The 19,993-nt window shown below is 46.4% G+C and overlaps 1 protein-coding gene across 4 annotated transcripts in view; it reads left to right on the top strand.

Moving 5' to 3' along the window:
* The window catches only part of LOC148896643 (glutamate receptor ionotropic, kainate 2), a 251,019-nt gene that overhangs the window by 139,992 nt on the left and 91,034 nt on the right, over nt 1-19,993 (top strand). For all 4 annotated transcript variants that reach the window (XM_088997801.1, XM_088997804.1, XM_088997803.1 and 1 more), the window contains 2 exons: nt 18,896-19,045; nt 19,855-19,962. In XM_088997801.1, the coding sequence (XP_088853927.1) occupies nt 18,896-19,045; nt 19,855-19,962 (258 nt within the window). The remainder of the gene's footprint in view (nt 1-18,895; nt 19,046-19,854; nt 19,963-19,993) is intronic.

Genomic DNA, 19,993 nt, shown 5'->3' on the forward strand with positions numbered 1-19,993 from the left:
TGAAATCTGACCAACGCCTTCAGAATCAACAGTGAGGGCGTCTGTGCGCTGTACATGAACGTGCACATGTAGTTGATATACAGTTGCGAGAGCCAATCAGATCACGAGTTGGCACAGTAAGGCCAGCTAGAGGGCCTCGCGTTGAACATGACGTACGCGTCCTATGATTGGCTACTCACTTTACCTCAGCCCTCAGCGGAGGCAGCGCTATGCAAATCAACCAAGCTACAACAGATCAGACCCGGAAACTTTAGCAGAAAAAACAAGTATATCTACTCGCTTTAGATTTATTGATGTGTAATTGCTCCGGAAAATAGTCTGTGTTGTAGACGATTAAGGTGATGCCACGCCCAGTACTGCGTGCGTGTGCTTTTGTAAATGATATCTCCAGCCGTTGTGTCATAAATTATGGTATTACGAGGGATATTTGTTCAAGTCGGACTAAGCAGGATTTCACTGAAGGCCTAGGTGTGAAATGCACGGACCGCCACTGTTGTTACATATGTGTTAACTCGGAAAACAGAGCTGGATGAAGTGTGTGTATACAATATATATCAGAATCAGAATCATCTTTATTGCCAAGTATGTAGAACACACAAGGAATTTGTTTCCGGTAGAACACGCTGCACTAGTATCGTGCTATCGCCCTATATATATATATATATAGGGCGGCCGGGTAGTCGAGTGGTTAGCACACCGGCTTCACAGTGCAGAGGTCGCCGGTTCGAGTCCCGGTCCGGCCTCCCTGTGTGGAGCTTGCATGTTCTCCCCGGACCCGGGTTCTCCCCGGACCCGGGTTTTCTCCGGGTCCTCCGGTTTCCTCCCACACTCCAAAAACATGCATGGCAGGCAGATTGACCACTCCAAATTGTCCCTAGGTGTGAGTGTGAGAGTGATTGTTGTATGTCTTTGTGTGCCCTGCGATTGGCTGGCAACAAATTCAGGGTGTCCCCCGCCTCGTGCCCGAAGACAGCTGAGATAGGCTCCAGCAACCCCCGCGACCCTAATGAGGAATAAGCGGTACGGAAAATGAGATGAGATGATATATATATATATATATATATATATATATATATATATATATATATATATATATATAAAATCCTCGTCTCACCCACCATGGGTGGTGTCTGTCCCCATTTCAGCTCGGGTCCTCTACCAGAGGCCAGGAAGCTTGAGGGTTCTGCGCAGTATCCGTGCTGTTCCCAGCACTGCGCTTTTCTGGACCGAGATATCCGATGTTGTTCCCGGGATCTGTTGCAACCACTCGTCGAGTTTGGGGGTCACTGCCCCAAGTGCTCCGACCACCACAGGCACGACTGTCACCTTTACCTTCCAGGCTCTCTCCAGCTCCTCTCTGAGCCCTTGGTATTTCTCGATTTTCTCATGTTCCTTCTTTCTGATGTTCCCATCACTCGGGACCGCTACATCCACGACAACGGCTTTCCTTTCCCCTTTATCTATGACCACGATATCTGGTTGGTTGGCCATTACCAGGGGCGGCACGGTAGTTCAGTGGTTAGCACAACGGCTTCACAGTGCAGAGGTCACCGGTTCACGTCCCGGTCCGGCGTCCCTGTGTGGAGTTTGCATGTTCTCCCCGGACCCGCGTGGGTTTCTTCCGGCTCCTCCGGTTTCCTCCCACACTCCAAAAACATGCATGGCAGGCAGATTGACCATTCCAAATTGTCCCTAGGTGTGAGTGTGAGAGTGACTGTTGTATATCTTTGTGTGCCCTGCGATTGGCTGGCAACCAATTCAGGGTGTCCCCCGCCTCGTGCCCGAAGACAGCTGAGATAGGCTCCAGCACCCCCCGCGACCCTAATGAGGAATAAGCGGTACGGAAAATGGATGGATGGATGGATGGCCATTACCATCTTGTCAGTCTGTATCTGGAAGTCCCACAGGATTTTTGCTCGGTCATTCTCCACCACCTTGGGAGGTGTTTCCCATCTTGACCTTGGGGTTTCCAGTCCATACTCCGCACAGATGTTTCGGTAGACTATGCCAGCCACCTGGTTATGGCGCTCCATGTAGGCTTTCCCTGCCAGCATCTTACACCTGCAGTTACGTGTTGGATTGTCTCAGGTGCCTCTTTGCACAACCTACACCTTGTCTGGTGTGGTATATCCCTGCCTCTATGGCTCTGGTGTTCAGGGCCTGCTCTTGGGCAGCCAGGATGAGTGCCTCTGTGCTGTCCTTTAGGCCAGCCCTCTCTAGCCACTGATAGGACTTCTTGAGATCAGCCACTTCTGCTATGGTTTGGTGGTACATCCCGTGTAGGGGCTTTTCCTCCCATGATTGTCCCTCTTCCAGCACCTCATCCTCTGTTCCCCATTGACTGAGACATTCTCTGAGTACATCATCCGTTGGAGCCTTCTCTTTGATGTATTCATGGAGCTTGGATGTTTCATCCTGGACAGTGGCTCTCACACTCACTAGTCCCCGGCCTCCTTCCTTACGGCTTGTGTACAGTCTCAGGGTGCTGGACTTGGGATGGAACCCTCCGTGCATGGTGAGGAGTTTTCGGGTCTTAACATCCGTATATATATATATATATATATATATATATATATATATATATATATATATATATATATATATATATATATATATATATTGTGATATCATGAGAGGCTAGCTCTCAGCGGGACAGGACAAGAAGTGCAATGGACGACAGGTTTGGATACCAACAAAGGTTTTAATCAAGGGTTTCAGGGGGAATTCACAAGCAACAAAGGTTTGAATAGTGTCTCTTCCAATACTTAAATCAAACTAAAGTCTCTTCTGAGGTAAAACTGAAGACGGAGTTCTTTTCCAAGAGTCTCTAGGCCTCACCTTGACGTCCTCCTCATGTAGCCTAGCCACCTTTAGCAAGGTCCAAATCCAGTGTCCTGTCGTGTTGTCCCAACTGGCAATGAGTTCCACGCAGCAATAAACTTCTTCACAGAGCACAGCAATCCAGCTTGTCTTCCCCCAAGCTCCACACTCAGAGGCTCTCTGCCTTAAGAGCCTTGCTTGCCAATCACGCCCTGATCAGCTGCAGGTGTGTGGTTTTAATTGCTGTCTTCCACCAGATGGGGCCAAGACTCTCTCTGGGTGGAGCCATCTTAGGGGGATGTATTTGCCCTCCAGGACACAGCCTCTCGTGACATCACTATATATATATATATATATATATATATATATATATATATATATATATATATATATATATATATATATCGGGACGCGAATATATATATATATATATATATATATATATATATATATATATATATATATATATATATATATTCGCGTCCCGGTCCGGCCTCCCTGTGTGGGTTTTGTCCGGGTCCTCCGGTTTCCTCCCATACTCCCAAAAACATGCATGGCAGGCAGATTGACCACTCTAAATTGTCCCTCTGTGTGAGTGTGAGAGTGACTGTTGTATGTCTTTGTGTGCCCTGCGATTGCCTGGCAACCAATTCAGGGTGTCCCTGCCTCGTGCCCAAAGACAGCTGAGATAGGTTCCAATTGATGGATGGATGAATTTGATGGCATTCTGATTCATGTGCTGTAATTCTAATTAGTCCCTGTGGAAACATCTTTGGCCCAAAAAATGTTTCACTGCCTAGCATTAAAAACGTTGTCCAAATGGCTCCGGATGATGAGGAAGCTCCCGAGGCTATGTTGGAATCACTCAACCTCCCAACAGTCTCGGGAGATCAAAATGACGTTCTCATGGCTGAGGTGACTATAAGTGAACTACAGAAGGCTATTTCCCATCTAAAGCTAAATAAATGCCCAGGCACAGACGGCTTCCCCGCTGAATGGTATAAGACCTATTGCGAAATCTTATCTCCAATATTATTGAGAACATTTAATTGGGTCCTAGCAAATGGAACCATCCCCCCTTCTTGGAGAGAGGCGAACATAGCTTTGATACTAAAAGATGGGAAGGAAAAAACTGAATGTGCAAATTACCGCCCTATTAGTATCTTGAACCAAGACTACAAACTTTTTATGTCAATTCTAGCAAGGCGTCTCGAATCAATACTTCCAGAAATCATACATTTAGACCAGACTGGTTTTATTAGACAAAGACAGACAATGGATACTATTCGGAGAACTACACATAATTGCACATATAAAGGCACATAATTTAGAAGCCGTTTTGCTGGGATGAGATGCAGGAAAAGCTTTCGACTCTGTCAACTGGACATACTTAAACAATGTACTACGGATATTTAAATTCAATGATAACTTCATAAGAACTATACGGGCTTTATATGAATGGCCAATCGCAAAAGTTAGAATAAATGGAGGATCAACTGAATTTTTCAGATAGAAAGGGGATGTCGACAGGGCTGCCCCATTTCCCCACTATTATTTGCCATTTTTATAGAACCTCTAAGTCAATGGATAAGACAAAAAGAAGAGATTGAGGGTATAACCATTGGACAAGACACCCACAAAGTAGCCCTATTCGCGGACGATATATTAATATACTTGGGAAAACCATCTACCTCTCTCCAGGAACTGTTCTCGACCATCAGGGCATACGGAGATTTCTCGGGATACAAACTAAACATCCATAAAACTCAAATATTGTCATTTAATTTTTCTTTGAGTAAGATGAGAGAGCTGAAGTCAACCTGAAATGGGACTCTGAGAGTATCAGATATTTGGGCGTGACTATTCCAAAAGATTTAGATAAAATTGTGTTTGAAAATTACTACCCTCTCCTTGCCCAAATGAAAGCAGACTTGATCAGATGGAATCTGGTTCCATTCCTTGGAATATTGCAAAGAGTGGAAGCAATCAAAATGAAGGTGTTGCCCAGATTACTTTATCTATTTCAAACTTCAGCAATTGACATACCCAAGGATATATTTCAAAAAGTTGGACAAAGTAATATCACGATTCATTTGGAAGGGGAAGATACCTAGAATTCGATACAAGACTCTGCAACTGATGAAAAGCAAGGGAGGCCTCTCCCTACCAAAGATGATGAATTATTATAAGGCAACCCAGATAAATATTTTGGTCAATATCTGTAACCCATCATATAGGGCGAAATGGAAAGACATAGAATGCCAGATATCAAGTGATATTCCATTGCAAGCAATTATTGGAGACCCCGGATTAACCAATTTTATTATTTTTATTTTATTATTATATTATTATTATAAAACTTCAATCAAGGTGTGGCATGGAATATTAAAACAAGATAAAGACAATAGCCCATATTTACTTTTAAAATGGATCTGATTTGACTCTGATTTCATACCATACAGAACGGATGCAGGCTTTCAAAAATGGGTTGGAAAAGGGTTAAAGATTTACAGAGACCTCCTTGAGGAAGGAGGGATATGACAATCCCAAGACCTGAGAAACAACTATGGACTGAGTAATCACGACTTCTATATATATCTTCAACTAAGACACTACTTAGAGAGAAACTTAGATAAAGGATGGGTCCAACAAAGTGGTGTTGGTTTAATTAAGATATTTCTATTAACATATATGTCAAAACCCGGAAGAGGAATTATATCAAAAATATACAAAGAGTTGCAGGAATTGGAAGGAGGAGAAACAACATATATAAAGCACAAGTGGTCGGCGGAGGGAGGCATTACAATACAACAGGAAGCATGGGAAAGAATAATAGCACAGCAATGGAATTGTACATCTGCCCACTCCTGGAAAGAATTTGGGTGGAAGAACATCATCAGATTTTTTAGAGTTCCGGCTCAAAGGCATGCACAAGGATTAAGTACAGCTTGCTGGAGATCCTGTGGCAACAACAAAGCTTCACATTATAATGTTTTTTGGGAATGCCCTGTCATCTCCAAATACTGGAATGAAACAAGAATGACAGTGGGTAGGATTGTGGGAAAAGTGGTTCCTCCAACCTTCGAAGCCCTGTATCTGGGTCTGGAATCTGATTTAATTCTTAATTCTGCCCAGAAATACATATACAACATCGTGCTGTTAGCATGCAAGAAAGCAATCACGAGGAGATGGCTAACAAAAGAACCCCCAACAGTCAAAGACTGGATTAAGGTGGTGGGTGAAATTTATGAAATGGAAAAGATTACTTTCATTGTCCGAGGCGAGCGAGAGAAATTTGAGAGACTATGGGATACCTGGGAAAATTTTACAGCAACCTAAGTGCTGATAAAGATATTTAAGTTAACCTATGAACCCCAATCCACTCAAAACCAAAATTGTTAATGATTGCTATTATAATTACCATTATTCATTATTTTTATTTGTATTACTATTATTTGTTTCTGATTGTTTTTTTTTTGTTTTGTGTTTTTTTTTCATTATTTGTTTTATCGATGAGAAGGTTTCTTCAGCCGTCATCTGTACAACCTTCTCATCGATGGACCACTCCTGTACGACTGAGAGCTTACACAGACGTATTATTTGTTTTACTTTTCTTTCTTATATGGCATAGTGAACAGGACATTGCATCAGCAGAATTGTAAGAATTGTAAAACGTCTTACTGAGATGGTCATTTGATCTATGTTTTGTTTTGATGTCTTGACAAGATGATGCTCAATGTGACCATGTTCTCCCTTTTCCAACTGTTCAAAAAAATCAATTAAAAAAAAACAAAACGTTGTTTCAGTCATTCTATATTCTATAATGTGAGCATTTCATTCCAAGGAACGTAGTGAGACTTTATATCTATTTTTTGTTTTACACCTACTTTTGCCAGTTATATGAGCTGTAAGACTGTGTGCGTGTGTGCGTGTGCGTGCGCGTGTGTGTGTGTGTGTGTGTGTGTGTGTGTGTGTGTGTGTGTGTGTGTGTGTGTGTGTGTGTGTGTGTGCATGTATGTGTGCATGCGTGTGCCTGTGTATATCAAAACAAAACAAAAAACAGAGACCCATCTTTAATTAAATGTTGCCGTTGATTAGAGGTTGCTCTAATGATTAGAGGGACAACTCATTGTTGCTTTGGAGAGAAAGTCAGAGAGGCCAAACTGAGATGGTTTGGACATGTCCAGAGGAGAGAGAGTGGCTATATCGTGAGAACGATGCTGAGCCTTGAACTGCCAGGCAGGAGACCGAGAGGAAGACCGAAGAGGAGGTTTATGGATGTGGTCAAAGAGGACATGAAAGTAGCTGATGTGAGAGAAGAGGATGCACAAAACCGGGTTAGATGGAGGACATTGATTCGCTGTGGCGACCCCTGAAGGGAAAAGCCGAACGGACAAGAAGAGGAGGATAAGTTGAAAAGTGTAATTCTTTTACATTCTGAATCAATCACTCCATTTTTACTCGTTTTGGTCATGAACTGAACAGAAAGTGAACTTGTTAACTTGATCCAGATCTTTTTTTTTTCAAGTTAACATGTTACAGGAACATTTTGCCCACACATGACACACACCCACACAAGCATGCAATGCAAGAAATACATTTTTTTTAATGAAAACGCTTGTTTAAAAGCAAGCATAAAAGCAACAACCCCCTCAGCCCCCACCCAGCCCCCACTCCTCCATTTTCATCATGAAGTGTTCAAGTGAAGTGTCTGACCTTAAACGCTTGAAGCCCTGATGCTGAAATATCATGTGGGATGAGAAGTGAAAACTGCACTTTGGTCGATGATAATGAGATGGGAGTGTGAGGGAATCCACACAAAGGCTGGCTGGTGAAAGCAAATTTTAATCAGAGAGGCTGGTCGCAACAGCAGTGGCCCCTGAGGGCTGCGGGCATCACATCACATTATAACCTAGCCCAAATAGAGGCGCCCAAATGGTTGGGCCTGAAATAACAGATAACCCTGCCAAATCACATTATCATCCACCGCGGTCTTAATCTGCCTCATCCTCCCGCACTGATGAAGCTAATGGAGGGAATAAGTGACATGCTCTTTTTTCGCTCTATCGCTGTCACTCGTGTCATTTTCATGGTGGTCTCACTGTTTTTTTATCTAGCGTGTTATTTTAGGATGTGGACGTTACATGTCAATATAAATACTGTAGATATTTGGAATTATAGATATTTAGGTAAAATTCCCGCTCATTTTATTCACTGCACATCATGTTAATTTTAGAAAAATGATCCTTAAAACCATTCTGGAAGTGGAATTCCCTCCTGGGGTATATATATATATATATATATATACAGTAAAGTCTCGTTATATCGATATTCAAAGGGAGTCCGAAAGGGAGTCCGAAAAAATATCGATATAACCGGGACTATCGATATATCCGACCCTGTTTGCATGTAATTTTCTCCGTGCGTGCATAGAAATAGTATCGATATAACCGGGACTATCGATATATCCGATATCGATATAACGAGACTTTACTGTATATATATAATATATAAGTGATTTTCAACCACACTAGTGTGCCGTGAGAAATCGCCAGGTGTGTGACGACGCTCGAGTGCAAGGAGGCAGAACTCGAGCGACGGACTCTTGGCGATAGGGTAGGACCCGAAATACACGGCGTGACAGGCTTGGATGGATCAAGAGTCTTTACTGGAACATGCATCAAATAATAACAAACAGGGAAGAGTGGAGGAAGATAACTAAATGACAGCAGACCTGGCAACACGGAAGTGGAAACGGCAATGTCCAAAAATACTCCGACGGAGACGGTAGTGAGCGACAGACAGATATAGGCAGAAGGCACAATCAGTGAATGACAATCAGCTGTGGGAACCCAGGTGAATGATGATTGGAGGGGCCGTCTCCCAAGATTGGCGGAGGAGGTGACAGGAGGGGCGGGGCGCGCCCCGGATGGCAACGAGATGTGACAGTGCCCCCCCCTCAAGGGACGCCTCTCGGCGGCCCACCAGGTTTGGATGGGTGAGCCGCATGGAACGCCCGGGTGAGGGATGGGTCGAGGATCCAGGAACGTGGGACCCATTGACGTTCCTCAGGTCCATAGCCCTCCCAGTCGACCAGGTACTGCACTCCTCTGCCCCTGCGCCTGGAGTCCAGTATCTCCCGCACTGTGTAGACTGGTCCGTCGTCCAATATCCGGGGGGGAGGTGGGGGGGGGGCGGGCGTGGGGGCTAAGGGGCTGGTCTCCACTGGCTTGAGGATGAACATGAAACACGGGGTGGATCCGCATGGTGGGTGGGAGCCGGAGCCTCACCGAGACCGGGCTGAGGATGGCCTCGATGGGGAAGGGACCCGTGAAGCGTGGGCCCAGCTTGGCCGAGGACCCTGCCAGCCGAAGGTCCTTCGTGGATAGCCAGACCTCCTGCCCGACCTGGTAGCTGGGTGCTTGCCGCCGATGGCGGTCTGCCACCCGCCGGTTCCGGGATGCGGTGCGTGACAGGGCGTCCCTGGTCTCCTTCCAGACTCTGTGGGCCCGTCTGAGGTGATGATCGATAGACGGGACCTCCACCTGGCCTTCCTGTGTGGGAAACAAGGGCGGCTGATAGCCACAGGGGGACATGAATGGGGACCGACCTGTGGCTGCGGAGACCAGGGAGTTGTGGGCGTACTCCACCCAGGGTAGGTGCAGGGCCCACGACGCCGGGTTGTGGAGGCACACGCACCGGAGGGCATCCTCCAGGTCCTGGTTCTTCCTCTCCGTCTGTCCGTTGGTCTGGGGGTGGTAACCAGACGACAGGCTCGCCGATGCCCCTAGGGACCGACAGAAACGCTTCCATACCTTGGACACGAACTGCGGTCCCCGGTCCGACACGATGTTCGTCGGAATCCCGTGGAGACGGACGACATGGTTAACCAGGAGTTGAGCCGTCTCGGTGGCGGACGGCAACCTGGTTAACGGAACGAAGTGGGCCGACTTGGAGAATCGGTCCACTACGGTGAGGACGACCGTCTTGCCACGGGAGGGGGGAAGGCCTGTCACGAAGTCGACGGAGATGTGGGACCAGGGTCTGGACGGAACCGGTAGGGGCTGGAGGAGTCCGGCCGGGGGCTGGTGGGAGGCCTTTCCACGGGCGCAGGTCGGGCAGGCCTTCACGAAGAGGTTTATGTCCCTCCTAAACCCCGGCCACCAGAACCGTTGGGCGATGAGTTGGATCGTCCTGTTGACCCCCGGGTGGCAGGCTATCTTAGATGTGTGCCCCCAGATAAGCACCTCAGTGCGTAGAGGGGGGGGGGGACGAACAGGCGATCCTTGGGACAGCCCCTGGGGATGGTGGTAGTTCCCTGGGCTTGCTGGACTTTTCTCTCAACCTCCCACCTCAGGGCGCCCAGGATGCGCTGGGCCGGGAGGATGTTGGCGGTGGTCTCCTCCCTTTCTGCCGGCTCATGGATACGGGATAGGGCGTCGGGCTTGGTGTTCTGTGACCCTGGGCAGTAGGTGAGAGAAAAGTCAAAACGGGTGAGGAAGAGTGACCATCGGGCCTGCCGTGAGTTAAGTCTCTTGGCCGACCGGATGGCCGCCAGGTTTTTGTGATCCGTATAGACGGTGAAGGGGTGTTTAGCTCACTCAAGCCAGTGTCTCCATTCCTGCAGGGCCAGGACGACCGCCAGCAGTTCCCGATTGCCGACGTCATAATTGGCTTCGGCGGGGCTGAGCCGGCGGGAGAAGAAGGCGCATGGGCGTAGCTTCTGGTCGGTGGGAGAGCGCTGGGAAAGGACGGCCCCTACTCCGGACTCGGATGCGTCAACCTCGACCGTGAACGGGAGCTCCGGGTCGGGATGACGCAGAACAGGGGGGTTGGTGAAGGCACGACGGAGGCGGTTGAAAGCCCCCTCAGCATCGGGAGTCCACCTGAAAGGGAGCTTGGTGGACGTGAGGTTAGTGAGGGGGAGTGCCTTCTGACTATACCCGCGAATGAAGCGGCGGTAGAAGTTGGCAAACCCCAAAAACCGCTGAAGCTGCTTGCGCGTCTTTGGGATCGGCCATTCCACCACCGCTTTGGTTTTGGCGGGGTCGGCCCTGAGCTGCCCCTGCTCCACAACAAACCCCAGGAACGACAGAGAGAGGACATGGAAGTCACACTTCTCTGCCTTCACATAGAGCCGGTTTTGCAGGAGCCGCGCCAGGACCCGTCGGACGTGTTGCCGGTGTTCTTCTGCAGAGCGAGAAAAAATAAGAATGTCATCTAAGTAAACAAAAACAAAAACATTGAGGAAGTCCCTGAGCACATCATTTATCAAATTCTGGAATACGGCAGGCGCGTTCGTGAGCCCGAACGGCATCACCAGGTATTCAAAGTGCCCTAAAGGTGTCTTGAAGGCTGTTTTCCATTCATCCCCCTCACGGATTCGGACCAAATGGTAGGCGCTGCGAAGGTCTAATTTTGAAAAAATGGTGGCGGACTGAAGGGGCGCGAAGGCCGAATCCATGAGGGGGAGAGGGTATTTGTTGCGGATGGTGATGTCGTTCAGGCCCCGGTCGTCAACGCATGGGCGCAGGGATCCGTCCTTTTTGTCGATAAAGAAAAACCCTGCGCCCAGCGGGGAACGCGACGGGCGAATGAGTCCCGCCGCTAGAGAGGAGTCTATGTAAGTGCTCAGGGCTTCCCGTTCCGGTTGTGAAATGTGGTAAAGTCTGGAGTCCGGTAATGGAGCCCCTGGCTGCAAGTCAATAGCACAGTCATACGGTCGGTGGGGCGGCAGGGATTGGGCGTTGTCTTTGCTGAACACCTCCCGCAGGTCGTGGTAGCAATGTGGCACGCCTTTGAGGCAGATGGCCTCGGGCGGGCCACCGCGGGAGGGGTTACGCCCTGCCGTGCCGACCGCAGGCAGTTTGCGTAGCAGTAGGGGCTCCAGCCCTGAATGGTGGGGCCCTCCCAAGAAATGGATGGGTCATGGGCCTTGAGCCAGGGGAGACCCAAGACCAATGGCGCGTTCCGGGAGGGCATAACAAAAAATTGGCGGTGCTCCACATGGTTGCCTGCCACTCGGAGCTTAAGTGGGGCCGTGAGGTGGGTGACCCGGGCTAATAATCGGCCATCCAGGTCGACGATCTCCTTAGGGGGAAGGAGATCTATAAGTTGGCAGCCCAAAAGGTCGGCCAAGTGGGGGTCGATGATGCACCCGTCGGCCCCCGAGTCCACTAGTGCCCGCACTCTTTGGGAGCTGGAGGGGCCAAATAGTTCACTTTCCAGCTCCAACCGTGTGACTCGTGTTGTGGACTTAGCCCCCAACGGACGCCGTTTCGGCGGGGACTTACATTGGCCGTGGGTCCTAGGCTGGGGGCCTCGGGTGCGACGAACCCTCGGGTTGGCGCGGTCGTCTCCCCCCCCTATCACCATAGGTTCAAGGAGTCCCTCCTGGGGCTGCGCGCGGTCGCTGCCGGGTGTGGTCGACCGAGGTCGGCTTCGGGGTACCTCGGGCCGTCGGTCGCTCAGCTCCTTTCGCCGCTCTCGGAGACGATGATCCAAGCCGATGACAATCTCGACAAGGTCGTCGAAGGTGGTGCCGGCGTCACGGGTAGCCAACTCGTCCTTTAGGTCGGAATTCAAGCCGCGACGAAACACCCCCCTCAACGCTCGGTCGCCGTAGCCACTGCCAGCGGCCTGGATCCGGAAAGCGACGGAGTATTCTGCGGCCGAACGGGCCCCTTGGACGCAGTCGAGGATTCTCCCTTCCGCCTCGACCTCCGTCACTGGATGGTGAAACACCCGGCGTATCTCGGCTACGAAGTCCGGATACGAGGCGCACAGCTCCGGTCGGGACTCTCGTACCGCCAGCACCCATGATTCGGCTTCACCCGCGAGCAGGCTGGTGATGAAGGCTACCTTAGCCTCATCGCTAACGTAGGCGTCAGGATGTTGTTCAAACACGAGCGCACACTGCATGAGGAATTGAGCGCAGCGCTCGGTTTCGCCTGCGTAGCGTGAGGGTTGGGGTAGCGGGGGAGTGCGCCTGCCCACGGGCGGGGGGGAAGGAACAGTGAGGGTGGCGATGCATGTTTCCATCTCCTTGAGGCGTTGAGCCAGCGAGGAAGTGGCGTAGCGCATTTCCTCAATCGCCTGGGCCAGCTGGCTCGAACGCTCCGCCTCTTGCACAAGGGCGGCAAAATACCTGTCATCGCCGGCGGGGTCCATGGGTGGTCGGAGTATTGTGTGACGACGCTCGAGTGCAAGGAGGCAGAACTCGAGCGACGGACTCTTGGCGATAGGGTAGGACCCGAAATACACGGCGTGACATTCTTGGATGGATCAAGAGTCTTTACTGGAACATGCATCAAATAATAACAAACAGGGAAGAGTGGAGGAAGATAACTAAATGACAGCAGACCTGGCAACACGGAAGTGGAAACGGCAATGACCAAAAATACTCCGACGGAGACGGTAGTGAGCGGCAGACAGATATAGTCAGGAGGCACAATCAGTGAATGACAATCAGCTGTGGGAACCCAGGTGAATGATGATTGGAGGGGCCGTCTCCCAAGATTGGCGGAGGAGGTGACAGGAGGGGCGGGGCGCGCCCCGGATGGCAACGAGATGTGACAATATATATATATATATATATAGGGCCGAAACTACCAGCAAAAGGTTTTAGTTCGCTGACGAAGCCTCTTGGATAAGAAGCGAAACGCCCGACACCTTCAAAGAAGTAAAGATGACGGCTGAAGAAACCTCGAAGAACATCGAAGAATATACTATAGCAAAAACAAGAGTGGAGAGTGCAAATTGTCCTTCCTGTGACATCCTGTGGATAATTATTGTGGCACTTTCAGGCAACCCGGCTTTGGTTGGCCGACGAGTTGAGGTTCCTGAATTAGTTTGGGGTTGTTAGTTTTTCAGTTTTTTATGTTTGTTAAAGTAATTAGTAATAAGTGCCTTGCATGCTGGGTCCAAGAGGACAGTAATTTCATATGTGCTGAATGTCATGCATATTAGCATATTTGACAATCAAGCTGACTTTGACTTTTTTACTTTTGACTTTTAATCTCAAATTGATACAAGATGCCACTGAAAGATAGGCAGCCAGAAAGAGGGGAAAATGCCACGTTTTAATCCCAGACGATGTCAAGCAACTTCCTATAGCCATTGATTAAGAGGGGTTGACCAACTTCCTACAGTCAACAATCAACAACCCAATTAACTCGAAGGACATGCAGTATGTTTTATTGTGCAAGGCCAATGCTAGTCACACCAAATACGGACTGATTTTCCCACTCACTAATATGCTCATGCCCTGCGGCAGGTTGAAACACATTTATAAGGAACTGCAAATCGACCTCCAAGGGCACGTGATTCAAATCTGGCCGGAGAGGTCACAGATCTGTGTAAAGGGGAATTGGAGATTCCCTTCATCCCAGGTTGGATGTGTCTCGAGGCTTGCGTCAGCACGAAAATCAAAATGCAGCATCTCTCGCAAGTAAAGAGGCACAAGTTTCAGTAGTAGTACACACAATAGTAACAAAATAAAAAGTCATTCAGTGGCAAACAATATCATGACTGATCTCTAAACCATAAAAGACATCCTCCCAAGTCTTTACACTACTGTTCAGCCTGTTCCCCCATTTTCTTTTCTGGCATCCGAGAATCCACCGCACATATATTTCATGCACATGCCAGTTCTGTGACTGGTGATCTCATTGCCCTGCTGAGAATAGAAGGAAGAGCGGATGGCACTGACTGACCTCACCATGAGTAAGACATCAGCCAGATCCCAAAAGACTCCAAAATCGGCTCCGTTTTTAATCTCTCCGAGCAGCAGCCAGGAGGTGCTGATGCAGTCAGTGAGGCAAGTCACTGGGCGGCGACGTGGAATGCTTCGAGTGCGAAACCTTTCTTCCAAATGTAGACTCACATACACCGTCCTCTTGTACTCACTTTCATCGACTTATTTTTCCCCAAGTGCCGTCTCGTCTCTCTGGGTGTTTATGTTTCGATCAAAAGACCTGCAGCTGTGTGACAACAGCTTTCTGCAGGACCAGCAGCGCTTGTCTCCACCTTTCACCTTCTTCAAAATCAGTCATAAAATACTATTTAACACTATTTACTCAGTGCTAACACACGACTTGGGTATGTATGTTGCATTACAAATCAAAATGAAAATGAAAATAATTATTTGAAGTGGTGGTTTCTTTCTCCTTATGTCTTGTACTGTACACATCCTTGGTAATTTTATATAGTTTTTAATCTATCGGTTAGAAGTCTGATCTTAATTGTGTTGCAAAGAGTAAACGAGAATTACATTGTTCTTTTTTTCAAAATCGTTTTTGCATGTAGGCCCTTGGTCAAGTGAGGCACATTAAACTTCTTTCACCAAAATTATAAAACAAGTTTTGATTTCCACCAAATGCAAACATGAAACATTGCACACCCTTATCGCACTGAGAGGCAAACATTTCTGACTTAGGGTGAAGGCAGAAATTAAATTAACTGAATTCCTTTAAGGGAACAAATATTTACCATCAAGTCATCAGACATTCAGCAGCCATTCGCCGATGATGGCTGAGGGAAGCACCTGCTCCTCCAATGACCATAGTGAGGATACAGCAGTTCGGAAAATGAATGAATGAATGAATGAATGAATGAATGAATGAATGAATATATGTACAGTACGAGTGTTACATGTCATGGGCAAAAAGGAATAACAGTGCTCTTATCAGTAAACACAAGCGAAAAGCAGCTTTTTATGCATTTCACAGTACATGTAATTTCATTCAGGAATGACATCTTTTGTTTTAATAAGATGTTTAGAGAGTAAAGTGTCGGTGTTGCTAAATCAGTACCGAGACTGCCTGACGGCTCTCTGTAATGCTCGCACTGGGGACAAGCAATGAGGCACACAGTCTTACTGCCAGAACTCTAGCAGGACGCAATTTCACATAATTTTTGACATGCTGAATATTTTTCCATCTGTTTTATTAAATAGTATATTCAGTCATGAAATGAGTGCTTTATGCTATGATGTTCAGTACATTGCCAAATTTAGTCAATGACCTATATTCCCAAGTGAAGTTGTGTTATGTGTCATTCTTCATTAATTTATTATATAGGACAATGGTCCTGCTTTTTGCAGCAATTAAGAGTTCTAGGGGTAGGTGATATAGTGCTTATGCACATTAGTAAACATATGTTATTTCATGCTTAGATTAGTAAACATATTATGTTATTCCATGTTTAGCTTAATACATATGTTATTGCATGTTTAGTTTAGTCTACATGGATCTATGAATAGTTGTGAAAGCAGAATGTAACGATATTAACTTTCAGTCTGATGTTCTCCCAACATACTTGTCCGTAGCTGATTGAACAACAGATCGCTGCTGTGTGACTTCCAATTTATTAGAATTTTGTGCCATGTTGAAAGAAACCAATTTGGGTTGTGGGGGGTGTCACACGTTTGTTCAGCAAGAAGGCCTTTCTCCCAGTGTCTGCTCTAATCCATGCGAAAGGTGTTCCAAAGTGTTGAACTCAAGACTGTAGGCCAGTCAAGCTTATCCACACCAAAGTTTTTCATCCATGCTATTTTGGGCTTTGCAGTGTGAACTGCTGTATAGACGTGGTGGAACCGTTTGATGTTACAAATCAAAAGCTCTTCCAAAGAAAGCGGCATCGTTTTTTTTAGCTAAGACAATACAAAATATTTATTTGCTGTCTGTGGTAACTCAGCCTCTGTTCATACCATGGTCCTGGCAGTCACGGCTAAAAACAGTGGAGCATGCTGTCGAAGTTAGTAATTTCATCTGTGCTGTATGTCATGCATATTAGCATATTTGACAATAAAGCTGACTTTGACTTGAAGTTAATATAGGTATTTTTATTTAATTATTTTATCCTTGCTAAATTGTCTCTCAGCCTTTCACAATACTGCCGTGGGGGGGGGGGGGTGTCGGCTGCTGACTTCTGGATGCTCCAAGGAGCAGTTTACCACAGATGACATGCAATGCGTTCTAATGTGGTTCCTTGCATCTTTTGTCCTGTCGAGGCTTTGTGCAAATTAAACTGGATGCCACAAAACTTTGGAGCACATTTTCGGCACGGGCACAATGGAGCGAAACTATTGTACATAGTGTCAGGTTTTGTGTTGCATTCATCCTATTGTTTCTTTGGGCAACACCACTGTAAAAATGTACTTGCACCTGATTAAAATGTGCTAAGCTAATACATAATAAACGGGTATTTTTGAGGAAAGCATGGGGAAATGATAATTGATTTGCTATTTTTTAATCACGTGCAAAGTGATCGAATTAAGTCAACCCAAAAGGTCTTTTTCTTGAGCGTAGATTTTTCATTTACACTTCCGACTGCCTTGACTAATTTTTTGACTAGGAATCCACTGGAATCTCTTACCCATCCAGCCCCCTGGCACTGTCTCACCATGATCCATGGTGGCTTTTAACAAAACTGCCGCGGGCATTGGGACTAAAGTGTAAATATAAACTCCAAAGTGAGTAGCACTGGGAATCCTCTCCAGATTTGTTTAGTCATATCAAGAGAATTTAAGTGGCCTTTCCTTCTACATGCACAAGTAGAAAACTCAACATTGCTCCTGAAGACACGCAAACTGACATGGAAATAATAGAGGAATAAACTCTTACACAGTATTCTAACTGTAAATCTCGTCATAAATCTCTGCAAATTTCCCCATTGTGGGACGAATAAAGGTTTTCTGATTCTGATTTTCTGATTCTCAGTTAAGATACAATGAAATGTTATGTGATGTAAATGCCATTGAGTACTTTAAGACACACAAACTGATTACAGTGATATCTCAGTTCACGAACCCCTTGGCTTACGAACTTTTCGGTTTACGAACGTTAAATGTATGAACATTTTACCTTTACATACAAACTTTTTTTCGGGATACACACGGAGCGCCACAATAAGTGATGTCTCGTTTGCGAACGAGCCCGTTCTCCTAACAACAAAATGGCACCCAACTGTTTTTGTCCTTTATTCCCCACCCCCAGTCTTCGGTTAAAGCCACGTGATTGGTCAAGAACGCAGCAATGAGGAGGGGGGGGGGGGGGTTAAACATTAAAGAGACAGGCAGACGACAGAGAGAGCGTGAGGCCGCTAAACATTACAGAGCAGACGACAGAGAGAAAATGAGAAAATGGATCGAAAACAGTGAAATTTGGACTCGTTTCAACTTTGATAGTTCAAAAGGCAGAGTGTAGACTGCAAGGTTAAAATATCCCACCAATCAGGCTCCATAAATAACTCACACAAGCCATCTGTACACTTGATGCAAAAAGCTATCAACCCAGCTAAACAGAACACAATTGATGAGGAACAAGTTAAAATTATTACAGAGAAAGCACCTACAAGGGATCATTCCTCAAGATAGTGAAAGAAGAATGCTCCGTTCCTCATCAAGTGTTTAATGCTGATGAAACCGGCCACTCCATTCAATCAACGACCATCACAAAGGTAAATAAAACAACTTTATTATATAGTACAATTTTTATTTAATTGTAGTACCATAGCACATTATACATAAAATAAGGTACATTTTGTGTAGTTTTAAGGCTTAGAAAATTAAGCCGTAGAAAATTGTTTTATTGGGACCTGGGAATGGATTATTCTCATTTTAATGGTTTCCCATGGGAAATTAATTTTTGGGATACACAATTTTCACCCTACGCACTCTGTCTGGGAACCAATTAAGTTCGTAAGCCAAGGCATCACTGTACTTTCTTCATCGATGCAGTGGACTGTCTATAAGTCAAACTTCGGTCCTTTAGGGACACTATCTAGCACATTTTTAGTCTCCCTGGTCCGAACACACATGATATAAGTGATCCGCAATGCTCTGCAGAAGCATGGTAACAACCCTGATCATTTAACTCAGGTTTGTTGGAGGATGCGGAGAGCTAAAAATACAGAGTAGTGGATCACAAGCATCACACTTTGACATCTGTGGTTCAGACATTTTCTCTTAGCATCAAACGGGCATCATCAGCCGTACCCATGCCGATTTCACCTGCCAGGCAATGTTTATTTCATGTGAATGATAGTCCATTGCCTCCCCTCTTTCCTCTCGCAGACAGATGCAGCACTAATGTATGACGCTGTGCATGTGGTGGCCGTGGCCGTGGCCGTGCAGCAGTCTCAGCAGATCACTGTCAGCTCATTACAGTGTAACCGACATAAGCCTTGGCGCTTTGGGAACCGCTTCATGGCCCTCATCAAAGAGGTAGATGTTTCATTATCTGATCCCTGTTCTCTCATCCATTCTTTTCGGAAAGTAGGTGGAGACTGAATTTAAATGAGTTGTAGGCATTATGTCATGTAACAAACAACAATCAAATTGTGTTTCTGTTTATTTACCACCTTTTTAATGAGTGTGTCACAGTTGGACAGAGGGAGGAAACAATTTTGACCTTGCTCTCCCAAGCAGAAAGCATAAAACTAAAACAATGAACTGAAAACTGTGTTAACTAACCAGCTTAAGGTGCACAATGAGGATAAGCCTGAATTTTTCCGTGGAAGGTCGTAATCATGCAATTTACCAGCTATTAAATATTCAATTTCCTTAAAAAATAGTGTTCGAACCCCCCGCCCCCAAATAAATAAATAAATAAATGTCCTCCATCTAATCCCATCAATCCCTTTGCGTTTTTGTTCTGCTCTGCTAGAAAATATTAACCATGCCATGGCCTCAGCTAAAAGTACTGCTGACTCCATTTCCCATCAATTGTCACCTTTGCAATACAGTACACAAAGTCCCTCGGGATGCCGAGTTATTCTTTAGGGTAAACTTTACAATCAGTCCCATCGTCACCAACTTCCTTGGTTGTTCCGTCGAAGGATAAGTGTGTTCCTTCTCTGCAAATGTCACGCTGTAATAAATTCCCTCTCTAGCTAATACAAATCTAAGGATGACATAATTGCCGTCCGTCTTTCAGATACTGTCTCTCTTTTCTCACAGACACAAAGAATATTTCAACAGCACTTGATGTCACATCAAATGCCTGTCTTTGTTGCATCCTTTAAAATCTTTAGGCCCACTGGGATGGCCTGACTGGGAGAATCACTTTTAACCAGACCAATGGCTTGAGGACAGACTTCGACCTTGATGTTATCAGCCTCAAAGAGGAGGGGTTGGAGAAGGTAGGTTCCCTTTAGTTTATCTATACTTTCC

This window comes from Hippocampus bargibanti, linkage group LG06 (genome assembly GCF_051943395.1).
Source record: "Hippocampus bargibanti isolate YZ-2025 linkage group LG06, ASM5194339v1, whole genome shotgun sequence".
Taxonomy (NCBI): domain Eukaryota; kingdom Metazoa; phylum Chordata; class Actinopteri; order Syngnathiformes; family Syngnathidae; genus Hippocampus; species Hippocampus bargibanti.